General features: G+C 39.1%; 1 protein-coding gene across 3 annotated transcripts; it reads left to right on the top strand.

The window, feature by feature from the left end:
* Positions 1-1,318: 1,318 nt before the first annotated feature.
* LOC308401664 (ras-related protein ORAB-1-like) lies at positions 1,319-14,402 on the top strand. 3 transcript variants are annotated; one of them, XM_080889987.1, is made up of 7 exons: positions 1,319-6,154; positions 8,785-9,029; positions 10,433-10,505; positions 10,579-10,674; positions 10,804-10,899; positions 10,995-11,126; positions 13,229-14,400. In XM_080889987.1, the coding sequence occupies exons 2-7, from the start codon at positions 9,016-9,018 to the stop codon at positions 13,454-13,456; spliced, it is 639 nt and encodes a 212-aa protein (XP_080746113.1). In that variant the 5' UTR covers positions 1,319-6,154; positions 8,785-9,015; the 3' UTR covers positions 13,457-14,400. The 3 variants fall into 3 exon arrangements, with proteins under 3 accessions (XP_080746113.1, XP_080746114.1, XP_080746112.1); XM_080889988.1 differs by lacking the exon at positions 1,319-6,154 and adding an exon at positions 8,104-8,384; XM_080889986.1 differs by lacking the exons at positions 1,319-6,154; positions 8,785-9,029 and having other exon boundaries at positions 9,240-10,505; positions 13,229-14,402.
* Positions 14,403-14,815: the final 413 nt, after the last annotated feature.

Raw genomic sequence — 14,815 nt, 5'->3', positions numbered from 1 at the left:
AATTAAAAGAGACAAATGAACAAAGCAAACAAAAGGAAAACGAGCAACCACAACTCCAAATAACGTCCATGTTCAAAAAGGAGCAGGAAGAAGCATAAGCTTATTTAATCCCACCCCTTTTCCACTATCTAGTATCAATAGACTACAGAAATACCTCCTTGCAATTACATTATATGTTATGTGTAAATTTTTTTTTTTAATATATACACATATATGTTTCTATCTATCCATACATACGTATATACACACATACGCACATATACACATTTTCAATAACCCCATTAACACCTCAAGGATACACAACCTACAATTATATATACCCATACCAACATACCCGTGCACCTGCACACACATGAAAATATTAGACAAGAACACCCTATCAAATCTCTACCTTTTCCCTGTACCCTGTAAAAACCATATCCTTAAACCGCTTTTTAAACTGTGCCATGCTCGGACATTGCTTCATATCTTTACTTAGTCTGTTCCACAGCTTCACTCCACACACAGAGATGCAAAAACTTTTTAATGTTGTACGGATACGAGGATGTTTTAAATTTAATTCCCCCCTCAAATTGTATCCCCGTTCCCTTTTAGAAAACATTTTTAGAATATTGTCAGGAAGCAGGTTATTTATTGCTTTATATATAATTTGTGCTGTGAGAAAATGAACCAGATCTGTGAATTTTAGAATTTTTGATTTTAAGAATAGTGGATTTGTATGATCTCTGTAACCAGTTTTATGGATTATCCTTATGGCCCTTTTTTGTAATATAAAGATTGATGATAGCGAACATTTGTAAGTATTGCCCCAAACCTCTGCACAGTAATTCAAATACGGTGCAATCAGGGAACAATAGAGAATGTGGAGTGATTTGTGGTCCAGAATGTGTTTTACTTTACTCAAGATTGAGACACTTCTTGAAATTTTGTTATGTATATGATTTATATGAGACTTCCAGTTTAATTTATCATCTATAATCACACCAAGAAACTTATGTTCAAGTACTCTTTCAATTTCCACACCATCTACATGAATCTGCACTTGTGCATTTCTAAGGGAATTCCCAAATAAGATAATTTTAGTTTTACTTAGATTTAGCGATAGTTTGTTCCTGTTAAACCATTTTTTAATTTTGCACATTTCTGAAGTAATTGTATCCAGCAGCTCCTTTAGATTCCCCCCAGAACAAAAAATATTTGTGTCATCTGCAAATAATACTAATTTTAATATATCAGATGCCTTACAAATATCATTTATATAAATAATAAATAATTTTGGACCCAGTACAGAGCCTTGTGGAACACCACAAGCAATGTCCAAGCATGATGAGGAATGGACACCCAGCTTCACAAATTGTTTCCGGTCACTTAAATAATTTTTCACCCATTGCAGTACAACCCCCCTAATCCCATACCGTTCCAGTTTATTAATTAATATGTGATGATTGATTGTGTCGAATGCTTTCTTGAGATCCAGAAATACTCCAGCTGCATACTGTTTCTGATCTATAGCATTCGTAATCTCCTCAATTGATTCGATTAATGCCAGAGATGTTGATCTTTTTGATCTGAATCCATATTGACTGTCAGAGAGTAATTTATATTTATCTAAGAATTTGTCTAATCGTTTATTAAACAGGTTTTCTAGGATTTTGGAGAATTGTGGTAGTAAAGAAACAGGCCTGTAATTTGTGAAGTGGCGTCTATCCCCGGTTGTATACAGCGGCACAACTTTAGCTATTTTCATTTTGTTTGGCACTCTTCCCGTCTGAAATGATAAGTTGCAAATATATGTTAGAGGTCCTACAATTCCTTCAATGACCTTCTTGACGATTTTCATGTCAATATCATTACAATCAGTAGATGTTTTATATTTACACATGTGTACAATGTCAATTATTTCTTTTTCCTCCACTGATGTGAGGAACATTGAGTTAGGGTTCCTATCAATCAGGTTTTCACTACAGTCTACTGATGGCAGTGACTCAGGAATTTGTTCTGCCAGTTTTGGTCCAATATTTACAAAATAATGATTAAAGCTGTTGACCTTATCAGCAGTGTTTTCCATAATATTGCCATTATCGATAAAGTATTGTGGATAACTTTGTTGTCCAGAATTATTTTTAATGATACCATTTAAAACATCCCATATTCCTTTCATATTATGTTTATTGTTGTTCAATATTTTACTATAATACTCCTTTCTACATACACGTATAATATTGGTCAACTTATTTTTGTATTTTTTATATTTATTTTCAGCATCTTTTGTTCTTTGTTTTAGGTATTCCCTATAGAGTGTATTTTTCTTTTTACATGCATTTTGTAAACCCTTAGTGAGCCATGGTCTATCTGAATATTTGTGCTTTCTGTTGTATTTTATTGTTGGACAGTTTTTATCGTACAACTCCATGAATATTCTTAAAAATATGCCATATGCAATATCAATATCAGCTTCTTTGTACACCTTGTCCCAGTCCTGATTTAATAGATCGTTCTTAAATGCAGTCATAGTTTCTTCTGTCCTTACACGTCTGTATCTCAGTTGTTCTTCATGCTGATTTTTCTTATAATTAGTGTCATAAACTGCAAAAACTGGTAGGTGATCACTGATGTCATTAATTAATATTCCGCTCACAATGTTGTTTTCCATATTGTTAGTGAAAATATTGTCAAGTAAGGTGGCACAATGTGGTGTAATTCTGCTAGGCCTGGTTATTTTAGGATGTAAACTCAAACTGTACATAGTGTTTAGGAATTCGTCGGTCATTTTATGCTTTTTTGGATTCAACAGGTCAATATTAAAATCACCACAGATAAACATAACTTTTTGATTTGTTTTAGAGAATATTTCCTCTATGAAGTCATTAAATACTTGAATACTAGAGCCAGGTGTTCTATATATACAGCTAATTATTACATTTTTTTCTTTTTCCTTATAAATTTCAATTGTTATACATTCTAGTAAATTATCAATTACAGTTGTCATACTTTCTACCACCTTGTAGTTTAGGTTTTTATCCACATACACAGCTACTCCCCCTCCACTCTTGTTCCTTCTGTTTACAAAATTCACTTCATATCCCTCCAGTCCAAAGTCCATTCCTTTCTCCGCATTGATCCATGTTTCAGAAATGGCAATAATTCCAAATGGATTTGTCAACTCATTTAGATATTCCTTTATATTGTTGAAGTTGGCATACAGACTTCTGCTATTAAAATGGATTATTGATAATTTATTTTCCGTGTTGATGGTGTGCTTAAACTGTTCATCAGTGAAGTAGCAGCAGTTACAGCTGATGTTGTAGAAGAAATTATTTTCCGGGTCTATATCCTTTTCTAAGTCTAGAACATTATGGTCTGTGTATCGAAATGTTCTCAGTTCCAGATTATCATAAAGAGAATTCCAATGAGTTATGTTGATATTGTTGCCGGATGCAGATGAAGTTCTCCTGGACTGTGCCATGTGTTGTGTTGTGTGTCACGTCACATGTGTATTCATACCTCCAGAGTAAGTTGACCTCAGTATTTGTCCAGCTCCTCCATATTTCTGATGACCAACACTTTGGCTTGTTCCGGTGTTCCATTGAGTTTAATGAATACTTTACAGTTGGTGGTCCATGTATTTTGAATTTTTCCCTGTTTCTTCAAGTAACGTGCTTTCCTGGCAATGTCCGCATTTCTTTTTATCAGATGTTCGTTCATGAAGACATCGGATCCTTTCAGTTTCTTTCCTTGTTCCTGATTATAATTAGTCTTAATCTGCTTTGATCTCTCTAATACGGGGCTCTTTATACTTATGTCTGCATTTTTATTTTGTTAAATACGAACACAGTCACAGCAGAGGCGCTGCCACGTGTGTGGCCAGAAAGACAGGACCAGTGTGTTTATTTGGTAGTTCAGTGAAAGGCTTCAGTTAGTTAAGAGTGGGAGAAAAAAAACTTTCACGTTTGTAGTTTTATTTTGTTATACAATATTTGAAATAAAACAAACAAACAAACAAAACACTACATTTTTGGAAATGTTTGTGGGCGTTTTCTTGTTTGTTTGTGTTTTTTGTACTATTTGAACACTGAAGTAACCCTCACATGAGATGACAGTGCCAGCAGTGGCCCACGGCTCATTTCAGTTTCACACCCCTGCTGTAACATCTTCACCTCCTGTGTCTTGACTTCTTTAGTTTGCAGCTGTTAAAATGTTCTTTGCTTTTTGTCTTTTGCGGATGCAGAGCCTTGAAATCAGTTTTATTTACAGTTTCAGTTGCAAAGTGAAGAAGCAAAATTAAATTTAAAGTAGTGAATATTATGTAGCACAAAAGGAGTGTTTTAAAGACTTTATGTAATAACTGAACATTTAAAATTTGATCAGCTCCGAGTTGTTTCTTTTAGCAGTTTATCAGATCAGTGCAAATGTACTGTATATGGACAACACTGCAGACAGCCCCCGTCACGCTCTGTTGCCATAATGAGGCTTTGGTTCACTCTTCAGTTTCGAGTGAGGTTAATTATATTGCTTAATTGGCCTCAGGGCTAAAACACAAAACACACACACACACACACACACACACACACACACACACACACACACACACACACACACACACACGCATGGAGGAGTAAGGGATTGTGGTAAAATAAGGGTGAATAGTAAAAAGCAGCTATTTATCCCCGCTCCCTCGGGTCTCCTGGGACGCATGCTGATGGGAACAATGATCGGTTTAACTCCATCCACTGACCTGCACACATCATACACACAGCCTCACACACTCTTCATGTGTGGCTCTTCTGGCTCAAGACACATACACCCACACGCACTCATTTTGGGAGTTTTTTGCACGTCAATCTGCATGTTGACCACGTCAGTTGTTCCAGACAGCTATCGGTACTCTTTCTGTTCATGTTTGTAACTCAACAGCTGAGAAAATGAACATACAAAGCAAAGCGTAAAAAACACTCCTGGTGGGTTTTCCCTCTTATAAAAAGTCATTTGTAATTCTTACGCAGATTTCAGAAATGGCACAAAGCAACAGTGGCAGGTAAACTGCCAACATGTTCTCATCACAGAGTTTAAATAGTGCACTTCTGTTAGAAGCTGCTGCTGTCACAGAAACTTTGAAAAAGGTGTCCTTGGCGTCACTGCCGTGAGTCGATATTAAGCCCTGGTTGTGTTCGATACTGCGGTCACTGCTTGCATAAACTATAATGCAAACTCAGCATAAAGATTTAGACTCAAGCTTGAGGTAAGTTTGACTCGCTTTAGTAGTTTCCTGACTGATGGAAGAATTGCAAGGCCATTAAATTATCATGAACCTTCTTGTTTTACCAAACAGCAGCATTTAACACCCTGAGAATAAGAATCCAGCCATGTTGGCTTTTAACATGTGCCACAGGTCAAAGCACAGTCTGGGATTTTAATAAGTAAACCTTTGTGGCGGTCTCTTCATTTCTTGGTTTGGTGACATTTTGGCTTTGACTCCAGCGATCAGAATTTTAACAGAGTTTTGTGTGACTTGGCCGACATTCTTGTTGTCACATCTTCTGTAGGAGTTGTAACTTAAGCTCTGCCAGACATAATATTTCAGGGTGAATTTTAGTTTTGTTGTGTAAAATGAACGTTTTACATTAGCGCTGGTTTTGAATGCAGGATAGAGATCCCAGACTAGCTTTCATAGACTAAAAACATGAGTAAATACAATTTGTTTTGCACCCCCACCCAAAGTTTCGCCTCTCCTCTCCATCACTTTGTTTTCAAAGATTTCCCTTTCTTCTTCTTACTTGTCTCACGTTCCCACCCTTCCCCTTGCTTTCTAACCCTCCTTCTTTGTTATTTTCTTTCTCTCTTTATTTCTTCTTTTTCTCTTGGACCCTTCCCCCAGTTTTCCCACCTCGGTGCTCCATCGGGAGCACCACAAAGCCTGGTGCTGCCGTAGCAACCACCGCGCCACCGCCTCTGCCCCGGCAACAGGCCGTCGTCAGGGCTGCTGACCCTTGACCCCATCACAGCTGCTTACCCATTGCATATCCCTGGCTCTCTGCTCGCTCCCGTGACCAGGGGGTCACACACTATATCACTTTCACCAAAAAAACAGGACAAGACAAGAGAGGAGAGGAAAGGAGAGACGAGGAGATGAAGCAAGGACACAAGGAGAGAGGAGGTAAGGTGACCAGAAAAAAAACAGAGAAGAATGAAGATTAAGAGTCGACATAGAAGGAAAACTAAAAGAATCAAAGATATGAAATTAAATGAAGAAAGCAAAAGATAACAACCTTAATATATGTTAAGTGGAGATAAACGAGGAGCAAAGGAAAAAAGAGATGAGGCAACACGATGAGAGGACAGCAAAAGGAATAAGAGACCATCTTATGGTGGAACACACACCAGCCCTGATGCTAATGCTCTGACTCATCGCACTCCTCTCTCATCACCTTCTATCACCACTCATGTCAGCTACAAATCTGTAAAGTTTCATGACTGCTGTCTTGCAGCGTTGTGATGCTATCATGTTGATATATCTGTCCACATACAGACAGGCAGACACAGACACATCTTCGAAAGTACTCTAACCTCTTTAGATACTCCTGCTATAGCAAGCAACAGCAGGCCCCTGTTTGCTATTAAGACATTCACCAAAGAACAAAAGCACAAGGTGAAACCAAATGTATCCATTCTGTTGAAGGTTGTAACAAAAAACAAAGATTAGAGAAGACAGAGTGAAGAGAAGACATAAGGCACAGCGGAAGGAAATGAAAAGAGGAGGGGACATATGAGGAATGAAAAGGAAAGAGAAACAAGAAATCCAAGGATCAGGAAGGAAATGAAAAACAGTGAAGTGCTACTCGTGTGTAAATCGACTTTGGGTTTCTTGGCGGTAGACAAAAATAAGTTATATTATTGTTATTATAAAGAGGACTGTAAGAAAAGAATAGGCATGATGAAAGGAAAGTGAGATTAGAGATAGTTAGGGAAAGAAAAGGATAAAAACTGACGATGAGCAGAAATAAAAGTAGAGAAGAAACCAACAGGAGAGGGGCGATGAAATGAGAACATGAGAAAAAGGAAAGCAGGAGCTGAAAGACTAAGAGGTTTACTTGGGTTAAAGACATAACATTTATGGATCTATCGAGCATTATGTGAAAGTTCAATTTATAAAACATTATAGAAAACAGTTTAATCCTCTAAACTTTCGACTCTTTTTTAACTCTACTGGTTCTACAAAGTGCTTACATCTCTCATTCATATTCATGAGCATGGCACACAAATGGTGACACATTAGGCATTCACCTTTATGGTACTGAGTTTGTGTCTGTCAGTATTTGTCTGTGCAGAGAGTAATGAACCCACGGTGGTGTGTAGTCCTCCAAAAAACTCAGCGCAGCATGGATGATGCTGTGCATAGGCTAGATGTTGATTGGTTGAAAAGTGGGCCGGAACAGGAAAAGGGACGACAGGAAAAATTCCCCCAACTGGAAGAAATATGAGAGAGCTGCCCTGCACAGACGACTGATGGAGCCAGGTTCAGCCGGGCACATGTAATAACATCATGTGTTTCCAGGACTGAGGATGTGTCTGAAGCAGACTCCATTCCCCTGTGTGCCACACGAGGAAAGAAAACTGGTTGCACCTCACACATTTTAGGCCTCTTTTTTCCTTTTTGGCAAAAGTCCACCCTCTGCCATCACATACATGTCACAAAGGACATGTTTAGACTCTCTCTTGAAATGACTCCTGACAGTCAGGAGTTTGGAGGAGAATTAGAGAACATGGTCACCCCATATAAATTTAATATTTAAGCTAAGAAGCATCGTGGCTGTTCTCTGATAACAAATTCGTTTGAACTGTTGTCATGGACAGTATAAAGATGTTGTGGTTAGCACTGTTGCCTCACAGGAAAAAGGTCTGGGGCCTTTCTGTATGGAGTCTGCATGTTCTCACCAAGTCTGTGTGGTTTCTCTCCGGGTACTCTGGCTTCCTCCCACAGTCCAAGACATGCATGGGATGAGGTTAATTGGTAATTCTGTTCAGGGTGTACCCTCCCTCTTGCCCTCTGACAGCTGGGATAGGCACAGGCACCCCCACAACTCTGAATTGGATAAGTGGAAGAAGATGGATGGACTACATTAGCAAAGGCTCCTTAACAGAAATGAACCCTGTAAAGCATCTCTGTCGCTCTGCGGACAGCTGCCATGTTGCTTTTGGCTGCTTTTGTTTGGTTTCAGTAGAACTTCTTGTTTGTTTGAGAAGCTCAGAGCTGCAGTTGGTACAGGAGTCACTGTCACTTTGATTCAAAATGAGTGCAGAGCAGAGGCACAGTTTCATGCCGCTCACCACAGCAACACAGCACAGTGGAAACAGCAAAGAAACCAGCTGAACGTTGAGACTTAAAAGTGGGTAAAAATAAATTTTCTACAGGACTGTGTAGATGTATTTATGTCTGTGTGTGTGTATACATGTTTAGACATCTTTGTGAGGACAGAAAATTGGAATGCTGCTATACTTGTGGGGACCAACAGTCACTTGTTGGGACAAAATGCCTGTCCCCACAAGTTTGAAGGCATTTTTCACACTCAAAATGTGGTTTTAGTGTCAGGGTTACAGTTAGGTTAAGGTTAGGTTTAGGCTCAGGGTTAGGATTAGGCATTCATTTTTGATGGTTAGAGAAAGCGGCTAGGGAAAGCATTATGTCAATGAGATGTCCTCACTAAGATATGAAAACAAGTGTGTGTGTGTGTGTGTGTGTGTGTGTGTGTGTGTGTGTGTGTGTGTGTGTGTGTACCTTGGTTTTAGGTGCTGTCCTCAGTGTAACCTGAACTGGGCTTTATTAATAAATAATGCATCTGAACCAGTCAGCTCATCAGTCAGCTTTTGAGGCAGGCAGTTCTGGCTTATTCTGCCATTTGCCCTCCAGCGGGACAGAAACAGACGCAGCATCAGAGATTATCTGTCTGTTTTCAGACTCAGGATTCAGTTTCAGGTGTTTCTGTTTTTGTTGCGTCAACTGGGCCGACCTCGTTGATCATGAATCCTGAATAGTAAGTGTTGTTTCTTTCTCTGCGCAGTGCATTACCGAGATGAAATGATCAGCTTGTAATAAAATGACACCTGGTCTTTAACACTGGCTGCTGACATGGAAAGTTAGGAGAAAACTTAAGCATGTGTAACATGCCCGACCCTTGTTTTTAACCTTTGTTTTGTAACTAGAGATCAGTCGTATCAGACGTATGTCAGTCTAAAAAGACATACAAGCCAGTTTTATTGCTGAGGTGTCTAATTTGAGCTTATCAGTAAATTGTAAGTTGTGATGAATTAATGTTTTATGTCCGTCCATAGATTTGCTGCATGTTTCTATCAATTTGTAGAAAAAAAGCAAAAAGAGTAGATAATTGGAGGCATTCAGTTGTAGGTAATCTGCAATGGCTCACTAGGCCTCTGTGGCAGATGGGTATTGTTTAGTGGTGCTCAACAGAACAAAGACAAATTGTAACTTCTCGCAGACAAGAGTGCTACAGAAGAAACCATACACAGAAAGACATTTGATCCCAGGTTCGACTTTGCGTCTGTGACTTATGTGTCCATAAACTATGTAATGCAGCAGCTAACCACTTTGGTTTAATGCTACTCATTCAGAAATACAACACAATAATTTGCATCCATCTAGTATTACCAGGCAGCTGCTTTACTGCCAGCTTTGAGAAACAGTTGTAATAATATCAACAACCTGGTTCCAGGAGGGCACGGTTTAAGCTGTAGCTCCAAATTCTTACATGAAAATAAAACTGAATGGAAAACTGTGTAGTGTGGATGGTTTTATTCACGTTCTATCAAAAAGCTTGCTTCTTATTCATTAATTTGTATCTTTAATGGGTAAAAGTTAGACATTTAAAAAAAGGAGTTTCTTGGTGACGACCACGTTGTTACCTGTGATTACACAAAATGACATTACTGGTGAAACATTGTTTCAGTATCTAGAACTAGTGACTGTGATAAACCATTCCTGATGAGCTAACATCTGTCCAAGGTTCACACTTTCATTTGACTTGTGGTTCAAGCACTTCATGGTGCTTGCACTGAGTGAAAAACTGCAAGTCTTACAAGCAAACAGCACGACTGATTTTGCAACCTTCACACTGTGCACTCGATATTTAGTTCATATGAAAGCAAAAAACAAAAATCTTCCAAATTTAGAGCATAAAACATTCAAAATATCAGATCAACCCTTGACTTTTGTTATAGATGTAATAAAATCTGGTTGCAAGTGTGCCACCCTCTGCATTTCTTAAATTCATGTCAGCATTCAGAGCTGTATTTGATGTGTGTTATTTGCTAGCTGGCTTTCAACATTTAAATTATGCAGCTTTTTATGGCATGACATCATTTACATCTGAGATGGAACCTCTGTAGTGGTTCATTCATGCATGTCTTCCTTGCTTCCCAGTGACTACTTGTTCAAGCTTCTTCTCATCGGTGACTCTGGAGTTGGAAAGTCATGCCTGCTGCTGCGCTTTGCGGTAAGACTGTGCACACGTATGCACACAAAGACACGCTCACTTTCCCTTTTTAACACTTAACTGCTTGCTGCAGGATGACACCTACACCGAAAGCTACATCTCTACCATAGGGGTCGACTTCAAGATCAGGACCATTGACATGGATGGGAAAACTGTCAAGCTACAGATTGTAAGGAAACGGCGAAGCGGTTTTGTGAGGGAACATCATAAAGTTGTTTTTCAAAGCATGAAAGTCTTAAAAAAAACTGTGTAATGTTAGCCTCAGTGCTATTTTACGTGTGTGCATATACTCCTTCAGTGGGACACAGCAGGTCAAGAGAGGTTTCGAACCATCACCTCCAGCTACTACAGAGGAGCTCACGGCATCATCATTGTGTATGATGTCACTGAGCAGGTCAGTGTGTATGTCTTCATCATCATCTAAAAAGAAAAGCATTTGAACATGAACTCCAGACCTCCTGCTGCTTCGCTTTCTCTCTCTCTCCTCAGGAATCCTTTAACAATGTGAAGCAGTGGCTGGATGAAATAGATCGTTACGCCTGTGAAAACGTCTCCAGGCTGCTGGTGGGAAACAAGTCTGACCTCGTTAGTAAGAAAGTGGTGGATGCTGCCACTGCTCAGGTAACAGGCTACGTGCAGCGAAGAGGCTTAACTTCAAATACTTAGAAATAACTTCACACCTGTGGTTTTATTAAGCATCATAAAACTAAGTGGAAACTTAAAATGGGAAATAATTTGTTTTTTCTTTCCAAAATAATTCTAGACATGAGCACACTGGTATTTTGACATCATCACATACTGGTATCTCTATCAGAAGGTTTTAGCATCGTGGACAAAGTGTCTGGCTTTGTGCTTAGACACACGTACTGTGGCAGCACTGGAGGCAGGAAGCAAGTAGTCAAGTTAGGAAGATCGACAATCATGCCTAATGTTTCAGTAACACTAAAACCAGATGACAACCTCACTGTGACTAGTAAGAATGGGTGGTTGTCCTGTGACTGTGTGGTGATTTTTCACATTCAGCGAATGATTGCAAACAGTTGCTGCGATCAGATGTTTGGCACTCAACCACTAATCACTCAACCTGCAATCACTCTCAGGCAGATTGTTGAAGGTTGGCAAAAAATTACCACCTCGTTTATAAATGCAAACAGGTTACTAACACGCTGAAGTCCCTCTGACTGAGTCTGCACCAATGAGCACAATTCATCTGGGACAACTCAGCTGGTTTCAAACTGGGTATTTTCTGGGTATACTTCTATCTAAAAATGGGACTGCCTACCTAAGTCATTTGGAGTTAGATTGCGGTGCCGCAGTAACTGTCATACAATCTGGGGAGGAATTCTTGAGACTCCTTTCTTAATCTTGGTGTCGCAGTAGTGGTAGAGCAGGTCATCTGCTAATCAGAAGATTGGTCCCAAAGATATTTGTCATGCTCCATTTTGCATGCCAAATATCTACGGGCAAGGTATTACCTCTGATGGAGTCTCTCCGATGCGTCCAATGGAGTATAAATGTGTGTGACTGTTAGATAGAAAGTGTTAACTTTGGAAAAGCATAGGAAAAAATGCTTGTATGAATGAGGCAAGTTGTATAAAGTGTGCACAGTTAGAGTAGGAAAGCTCTTTATATGAACCAGTCCATTTATCAGATCTATGAGGTTCAGACACCTTAACCCCGTTCAATTACAAACTGATACAGACTGGCCCTCTCTTACTGACTCTAAGGACTCCAAAGAGTCAATTTGAGGGGAGCAACTAACTATGAGTCTCTCAGGGAGACTTCAGCGTGTTAGTAACCTGTTCCAAATCTAGACTTGGACTAAGAAGCAAACCATTTGAAAGGATAGGAGATTGCAAGCTCATATATTTAAAAGTAGCATTGGAGGCAGAGCCTTCAGCGTTCAGGCCCATCTTCTGGGTAACCAGCTCCCAGTTTGGATTTGGGAAACAGAAATCTTCTCTACTTTCAGGAATAAGTTTAAAACTTTCCTTTTTCATCAAGTAGTTAGGGCTGGATCAGGTGACCCTGAATCCTCCCTTAGTTACACTTAATAGGTCATGCTGCCGGAGGTTTCCCATGATGCACTCGGTGTTTCTTCTTCACTGTGTTTACACATCACTCTGCATTTAATCATTAGTTATTATTAATCTCTGGCTTTGTCTTTTGTCCCGTCTTCATCCCCACACCCTCAGGTGTGCCAGAGGTTGCTTCTTGTTAAAAGGAAGTTTGTCCTTCATCCCTACGGTCCTTACCTTACAATAAAAAGCACCTTGAGGAGACTTTAATGCTGTTGTGATTTGGATTGAATTAGTAGTCAGGTCATTGACAGGGGCTTCTTTGGACCAGTGGGCATCTTGTACATGCACCAGGAGCTTTGACAAACCGGCAGTATTTGAATGAAAACAGGCTCAGTGTTCTCAGTGCCAAGTCTGGCCAGGCGTTCATCGACTTTGTAGCTTTCATGTCTAAATTCCTTTGAAAAGTACCAGATGTAAACTTGTGAACTAATATTTAAATGTTGACTCATCAATAATTCAAAAGTCTGATTAGGGTTCTTTTTCAGAATGACTACTCAGTTCACTCTTAATCCAGGAGTACAAATTACATGTAATACTTTACCCTGGAATCGAATTTTAGAATTACAGTTGTTGCATTAAATGCTTTTAAACTGTGGTGTTTACACACTTGCTGCTTTTAATAAGACTTGACCCCATCCACAGGAACTGGCTTCGTCCCTGAAGATCCCGTTCTTGGAGACTAGTGCGAAAAGCTCTGATAATGTGGAGAGGGCGTTCCTTACCATGGCCTCTGAGATCCACAAACGTCTGGCCAGTGAAGGAGGGGGCATGGAGGGCGAGTCAGCAGAGGCCAGGACCGCCAAGATCAACAGCGCCCCCCTGTGGCTGGGAGGGGAAAAACAGACGCAGGAGGCCAATAACTGCTGCTGAGGTGGAAACATAAGCACAAATATTTATTACTTGATGAGACAGATGTGTCATTTGAAAAAGACCCAGCTGTCTGGTTGAAGGACTCATTAACTGAGTGTTACAGGCACACATATCGGCATATTTTTGACATTTATGACTTTGGAAGAAAAACACATTTTTGACTTGACTATGATATATTTTTGAGCTTGGTACTTTTGAATGAGATAGAGGTTGACGTTTTTTCCTTTTACAATTATGTTCATTTATTTTAAAAATGAGAAATGGAAGTAAAACTAAATAAAAAGAAAACTAGGACCAAACATGCAGAAATCAGAGCACTCAGCCAAAGGAACAAACAGGGTGGGGTCTATTCAAGTGTAGACGACATGATTTGGAAATACAGAGAGGACCGCTCTCGTGAATAGCAATAGTTGAATGTTAATTAGCAGCCGCACAGTCTTTAATTATCTGATATAAGCAACCTGACTGTATGATTTAAGTTTCTATAAATGCCTCAGACTTATTAACCAGTTCCTGTTGTGTTTTGCTTGGTGTTTGTTTATGTCAATAAAGATATCTGAAGTTGGTCTTTTTTGCAGAAAATATAAAGAGATACTGAAATTCTCAAGATGATATTAAAAGAAAGCCTGATCCTGATCTGCGTGATTAAAGTTAGAAGATGATTGTTTCATGGTTTAAATGAGCTAATCTTGGTGGTTTGACTGAGACAGGAGATCAACCACTGAACATCAAAATGCACAAATATCATTAACATCCTTTTTTTCTCCCCTCAAATTTTTAAAAGTCAGCTTCCATTCAAGTTGCATTGTGTGATGTCGGTGCCAGTTTTTGGATCAAGACTTCTTAATTTGGAACTCTCAGATCCAAATACAGACATGGAGGTCTGGACAATAAGGAAAAGTCTGTAAATTCAGAATAGCAGTGAGTTGATTATCAGGTTTTATTTTTCTCACAATCTGTCACACTTGTTGTTTTTCGAACTTTCAAAGATGCAGAAATGTCTGGGAGCCGCTGATTTTATATAAAATGTTCATATGGTAAATGCTAACTCATCTGGCATTTGACTTACTAGATTATTAAATGTTTTAAAACCTAAAAGATTCTTGAGGAACTTTAACTCACTATCTAAAATCTGAAAATCACTGGACATCCTCAGGAGATATTGGCCTGACAAATATCCCTTTGTGATGTGAAGGGATTTCTCATGAAGGCCAGGCAACCTTAAATATGTCATATTAGTGTCATTTCAACATGAATTAATTTCCTCTCTTTGCTGTGACAACAGTATTATCGCAGTGTAACAATGACTCACTGAAGGCCGACTTCTTTGTAATCAACTGGACGTTGTTTTAGCAACAA

Source organism: Rhamphochromis sp. 'chilingali' (assembly GCF_963969265.1).
Source record: "Rhamphochromis sp. 'chilingali' genome assembly, chromosome: 8".
Taxonomy (NCBI): domain Eukaryota; kingdom Metazoa; phylum Chordata; class Actinopteri; order Cichliformes; family Cichlidae; genus Rhamphochromis; species Rhamphochromis sp. 'chilingali'.
This window is presented reverse-complemented; position numbering and strand designations above follow the sequence as displayed.